Raw genomic sequence first — 6684 nt, 5'->3', positions numbered from 1 at the left:
GCTAGCTCCCTGCTCTGTCATACGTTCCCTTCTCGGTGAACCCCAGCCATGCAAAGCTAATTTCACGCATGTTTACGTTATATATGTTTTCAAACAACAAAATGCCTAACTATACGTTACCGAATAGTTGATCTATTAATTAAATAAAATTACATTAGTACCCTTTACCACAAGTTGTATTAATGTGCTTTTAAACTTTTATTATGTATTAGTACTCTTTAATTTATTTATGTTTTGCAGAAATCTTTTAAGTAAATTAAATTGGTATTAAGCAAGGTTTTTCTTTCAAAAAGTAAACAATAATATTGTATTTTTTATTAATTTATTTATGATCTTATTATATTGTTGCTGTATAATTTAAAATATTTTGGTATAATTATGTTATCTATTATCAGATTTTATAATTACACTTTAATAGTAAATAGGTCGGACTTTTAAATGTTTTAGTCGAAGTTATTAAATGGACATTGATGATTTTAGAAAATGATGATATATTTTAAGGTTATGAGAATTTTAAGTTTTTAGGAACGAAAATAGGTTATTTTAAAAGCTTAGGCTTAAATATCGAAATACGTGATTGATTGGAAATTACGTGATTATTTTATAGGTGACGATTAATTATTGTTCGGCATTTTTGAGGAGAATTTTGAAAAGGCTAAGAAGTCCAGGTAAGCGGGGTTCCTATAATAGACTTTGCTTAAAAAAAAAAAATGAACTGGAGTTGATTTATGACAATGTGCATGATATATTTGTTTTTGAAAAGACATGTGAAAATAACCTCAGTTATTTACTCTGCATTACTCATGAGATCCATAAGAAAGAGAAGAGTATTTTTGTCATGACTGGTATAGACATGAGCTAGTTTCTGTGCATTTTGTTTCTGATCTGGAAAAGAGCAAATATGAGTCTTTTTCTTCTCTAAAGTTTTGTTTTGATGAAATATAGATGTTCTGATGCATGATATCTAAAAAGTTTTGATGTGAATAAATGATGATGTTTTGATTCTGTTTATTTCGAACATGTGAAATTATCTGAAACTATTCAGTTTTTGGCTTTTGATATGAAGTGACATCAGAAAAATTTGGCATGAGATTCTGATTCTATATTCTAATTAAGTCTGATTTTGATGTTCTGTTCAATTTTTCGACACGGGTGATAATAGTGGCATACGACCTAACCACGGGTTATAATAGTGGATACGGCCCAACCACAAGTGATAATAGTGAATACGGCCCAACCATGGGTTACAATAGTGGATACGGCCCAACCACGGGTTATAATAGTGGATACGACCCTTCTACGGGTTATAATGGTGGTTTATAACCCTACCATATGGGTTAAACATGGTATACAGCCCAACCACGGGTGATAATAGTGGATACGGCCCTTCCACGGGTTATAATGGTGGTTTATAACCCTACTACGGGGGGTTAAACATGGTATACGGCTCAACCACGAGTTATAATAGTGGATACAATCCTTCCATGAGTTATAGTGGTGGTTTATAACCCTACCACTGGGGTTAAACATGGTATCTGTCTCGATGTGATGCTTTGATTGATGAAAATGAGGTCTCAAATTTTGATATGCCAAAAGATTTTTGAATAAGAATGTTTTTCTGAAAGTTTCGCTCTGATAGTTTTGTAACATGTTTTGATATTTGCATTCAGAAAGTAAATATTTCTGTTTCTGCATTCAGAAGGTAAACATTTTGTTTTGCATTCCGAATTCTGAAAATGCTCATGTTTACATAGTATTTGTTCTCTGCTTACTGAGTTGTTGATAACTTACCCCTTATCTCCACATTATTTTTCAGATATTTTGATGGTTCAGCTGATGATCAAGATTATGAGGCATTGGGTGAGATGATTTAAGTATAATGGTTTAAGCATAGAAAGTTTTTATGAGTATTGACGATTTTTATGAAGAAATTTTATTATGTTATGATGACTTGTCATTTTGAAAAATTAGTTATATTGTGAAAATTAGTTTGAATCGAAAATTCTATATGATATTGGGAATTTGAAGTCTATCTTTATATTGTTAAAATATGAGTTTAAGTGATAGGAAGTAACTTTCCGACCCGTGCATGATTGGGGCGTTACAAAATAGCTGTTGATATAACTCATGAGAATAAAGAGGATCGATTCTCATAGTAATAGAAGTGACAAACTGCTCATAAGAAGGACCTAAACCATTTAAAAGGTAGGTAACAAGTTCTTTGTTAGATAAATGGCTTCTAGTAGCAACCATGGAATTAGCAAGCAAACATACCTTGCTAAAGTATTCAGAAATGGTTTGCTCTCCGTGTGAGAGATTGGTGAGTTGAAAATGCACTTGAAACTCCTTAGCTTGGGAGTGGGAGGAGAACATTGAGGCAAGCTTGTTTTAGAGGTCATATGCTGAAGTGAAGGAAAGAACATGACTGAGAATGGACTCACACAGAGAAGAGAGAAGGATGCTGAGAACTAATTGGTCTGTGCGTCGCCATGAGAGAAAGGCAAAATTAGGTTTGGGTGCGGAATCAGTTTCAATGAGAAACTTAAGGGGTGAGGTAAAGGTGCCGCTGACATAGGAGTATGAGTCTTGGCCCCTTAGGTAGGCAGAGGTTTGAACCTTCCATAGAAGGTAGTTTTTTGTGGTTAGTTTGATAGAGATAAGATGAGAGGAGGATGGTAAGGAAGGAGGAGGGTTGGGTGAAGAAGACGAGGCCATAGATCAATGTGGACAGTTTGTCAAATGGCTCTGGATACCATGTTCGACAAATTGCCTGAGAGAATAATATTTCCTCATTGTATTGAATGATAATTACAGAGTCTATATATAGACCTTTACAAAGAATAAAACAAATGTGTGCCTAACCATTTACAGCAGAGAATAACTAACAATTGTACCTACAGTACATTCTAGAAAGAAGAATAAATCTAGAACTATGAGGCATTGTGTATGTCCTGGTGCTGCTGCTGCACCACCAAAACGGATGTCCTGGTGTTGTTACCTGTGGAGGCAAGAAGATCTCCGATGATACCTAGCTCTGGGAATTCACTCCATTCTGCAAGCCCTGATGTTTGAGGGGACACTACGTTGTGCCGCCTCCCAACTATAATAAGGTCGTACTCGTTTATCATAGAATGAATTATCAATGCCGTCTGAGGTGCATCTTCCACCATCTCCTCTATATACGTCACATATCCACCACTCACATTGTTAAGTTTAACATCCTTGAGCAACTCATGGTCCAGCAAATTATCGTCCCAATCTCTAATCTCTTCACTCCCAGATGCAACAAAGTGAACCACAGTCAAATTGATGTTCATCTTATCATTGGCCATGCGTTTCGCCAATGTTAATGCCTCTTGATCGTCACTCCCTCCTAAGAAGATCATTGCAACAGAATAAGATGAATATGCTGGAATAGTTGAACGGCCACGATCAACAAGGATCCCCACGGAGCAAGGTGCTAGTTCAAGGACACCGCAGTTCAGAGTCCTTATTGCACAGTCTTCCGATTCAACAAACCCATCAAGGGACCATTTCTGGTGGAATGGGAGTACTATGAGGCACGCGAGTTTGTCCAGTGCAAGAGTGCATACGTCTTCGTGCATGTACTTTGGTGGAGAGATGGCAGTGAAAACATGCAACAGTGATATGCCATCCAGATTGTCTTGTTTGAAGCGATTAAATGCGATAATCACATTCTCTGAATAGGAAGTTTTGGAGAGAGTCTTTTTCTGCATTTGGTGGGAGATAAAAACGGGGGAGGCTCGGCCAATCAGTTTGATAAGGTGAAGAACATAAACAGTAAGGGGTCTTTGTCTTGTCGGGCCTGAAGCTTCCAGTAGTTTGATGACCGTAGGAATGTTGTCGGGTTTGTGAATGCACACCAAGATACGAAGCTCTGCATTGCTTCTGTTATGCATGATATCCCTTTTCTTGTAACCTGCATATTTCCTTGAAGGATCGTACAGGTACTTCACCAAGATTGGTGCAATGGTTGCATTAATTAGGATCGCAAGTATCCATAAAGAATGCGCCTGGTCTGGTATAAGTTGGACCTAGTTTTGTTAAATTGTTGTTTGGTTAGAAAAATAATCCATTTTTCTAGTATAAAGGCAGAGGAGAAAATAAAGATATAGTCACCTGGTCATCTCCGAAATATGAATATAACTTGAGCTGAACTTGACCTTTGAAACTCAAAATGAGAGCAAGTGCTAGAGCATCATTTATGGGCATTTTGGAGTACAAGAGGGGAATCAAACAGGCCAGCATTTTAGCAGCAAAAGTCGCGATAAGGTGGATTATATCGAAGGCCAGCAAGTTGCTACCGAAGTTGATTAAACGTAGATCTGCCTTCATAGCACATATAGTTACAAAGAGTGGAAGAAGCACATGCTCAGTGAAGCAGTTGAACTTGTTGACAATGGCAGATCCTAAGGGCGGTCCATCTGGTACCGCCAAACCGAGACAAAAAGGTCCGAAGACAGCAGTAAAATTCAACAAATGAGAAACCATGCCAGACACAAGCATCAGCAGCATGATGATGTGAATGTATACGGTTTTGACAGGCCTTCCTTCGGGTGTTTGCTTGACTATCCAAACCATTGCCGGTCGAAAAACAAATACAACGATTAAGAAATAGATAATGGCTGATCCTCCAACAATAATAACATGAAAATAACCCTTCTCCCTGGCAACCATCCCGAATGTGGCAAGAACAACAAGAAACAAGCTAATCGTTTCGGAAACCAATGCTGTAGATAGGCCTAATTGACCAAGTTCAGAGTTCAAGATCTTGAGTTTCTCAAGAAGGTAAACGACCACCGGAAATGGAGTTAAACTATGAAATACTGTCAGAAATGGAAGACTATATGCTTCTTCTTTGGTGAGCCAAGATCTTTTAAGGGACAGTCCAAGTGACAAGCCAATTATCAAAGGGAACAATATGCAGGCAATACCAGTATATAAGGCTATTCTTCCCGTCCTTTTTAACACTTTCATATCCATTTTCACTCCGCTCAAAAACAAAAACAGTCCGTAACCAAAGGCAGCCAGTACACCAATTATTTCTTGACTTCTAACGTCAAACAAGATCTTGAATGGTTCAAAGCGCCCAAGTAGTGATGGACCGAGGATTATGCCCGCCTGATTCACACGAAGAATCTTCAATTCATTAATCTCGTACCTACGTAGTGTCTCTCTCTCTCTCTCTCTCTCACACACACACACACGCGCGCTTATATATTAAGTACCATGTGAGTGTATATGGATGTAGAAAAGACCATTTTATAAACATGTTCAAGTAATTAGATAAATATTGAAGTGGATCAAGAGATCAGCAGTACTACATACAATAATTTGGGAGGTGAATTGAGGGACTCCATATGGCTTAAGAATGTAATGGGAGGCATGCGTGATTGCAAAAATAATCATCATCTGCAGCTCAAGCTGTGGCAATGAAAACATATTAATCCCAGAATGAAGGTAGTTCCATAGGCCTGGCGAATGGACCCTATAGGGAAGATCAACACATTTGCTTATGGTGATGATGCTTGAATTATGAAATGAAGTTGCAAGATCTTGCGACTGTATCATGCTGGTGTCTTAGTCTTTACTTTCTTCGCACAGAGAAAAATGGGGTAGAAAGAAAGAAATGTAAAAGGTGGATTGACAAGGAAATTCAGGCCGATTCTTTTCTTAATTCTTTCTATTTTTTTTCCCAGAAAGTCCGTGTTTTTTAACGCACAAACTAAGAACAAACCAGATCTAGCTATTGCCTATTTAGGGGTAGGTACCTGCAGTTATATATGAAACTAAATTCCTAGCCTTGGGGAAAAAAATTAGGTCATTATATCAATATATATTGAATCAGGTCCCGATAATCGCGTTGAAGACCAACTCAAATATTCTGCAGCAACTAAAAGAGAAGACCAAGTCAAATATTCTGCAGCAACTAAAAATCAGGCCGAACCTCAAGCAGCGGATAAGACAGCAAAAACCCTGGACCTTGATCTTCGTTTCTGTTACACGGCTTTGTAGAGAGATTTTAAATTTTGAATATCACTTCTAGTACTCGAGCCCGTTACTCACAGCTATGTTATATATTCATACACTCTGTATATAACATTCCGTATTTTTAATGTATTTTTAATTAAAGGATTATTTGTTATTAATTTAAAAATTAATTTTCTAGTTTTAAATTTTCAGATTTTAGTAGATTTATTTTTATGATTTTTAATTTGTGAAAATTAAATTTGACATGTTTTCTTAATATTAATTATTGTTATGCATTTAAATTTCTTTTCATATTAAATTAACTTGTTGTTGGATTTAATTATTTATTTTCATTTCAATCATTACATTTGAATTATATTATTTTACTTGCTGTTTTGAAATCGTTTCTGTTGGGTCATTTTTGTGACCCAAGATGTGAGGATTGAACCTCATTTCTTTTCCTCACTTTTTCTTTTCCTCTTTTTCTTTTCTTCCTCTTTTTCTTTTCTCCTGCTTTCCCGCGCGACGCCAGCCTCCCTCTCTCTCTTGTGCATTGCTTCTCCTCTACCCAGCCCGCCGCTGTGCGCCACCGTCCAACCCACGACCTTCCACACCCACCGGCGACCTCCCCCTCCGGTTTTCAGCTCCTCACTTGCCGCCATTCTCTTCCATGCACGGCTTGAAGCCGCGGCG

At 37.4% G+C, this 6684-nt stretch overlaps 1 protein-coding gene across 1 annotated transcript; it reads right to left on the bottom strand.

Moving 5' to 3' along the window:
• Nucleotides 1-2930: 2930 nt before the first annotated feature.
• LOC121239492 (cation/H(+) antiporter 4-like) lies at nt 2931-5004 on the bottom strand. The gene is made up of 2 exons (XM_041136746.1): nt 4141-5004; nt 2931-4055 (listed from the first exon to the last, which is right to left on the bottom strand). The coding sequence occupies exons 1-2, from the start codon at nt 5002-5004 to the stop codon at nt 2931-2933; spliced, it is 1989 nt and encodes a 662-aa protein (XP_040992680.1).
• Nucleotides 5005-6684: the final 1680 nt, after the last annotated feature.

This window comes from Juglans microcarpa x Juglans regia, chromosome 7D (assembly GCF_004785595.1).
Source record: "Juglans microcarpa x Juglans regia isolate MS1-56 chromosome 7D, Jm3101_v1.0, whole genome shotgun sequence".
Taxonomy (NCBI): domain Eukaryota; kingdom Viridiplantae; phylum Streptophyta; class Magnoliopsida; order Fagales; family Juglandaceae; genus Juglans; species Juglans microcarpa x Juglans regia.
The sequence above is the reverse complement of the archived record's forward strand: the minus strand, read 5'-3'. Positions and strand labels throughout refer to the sequence as shown.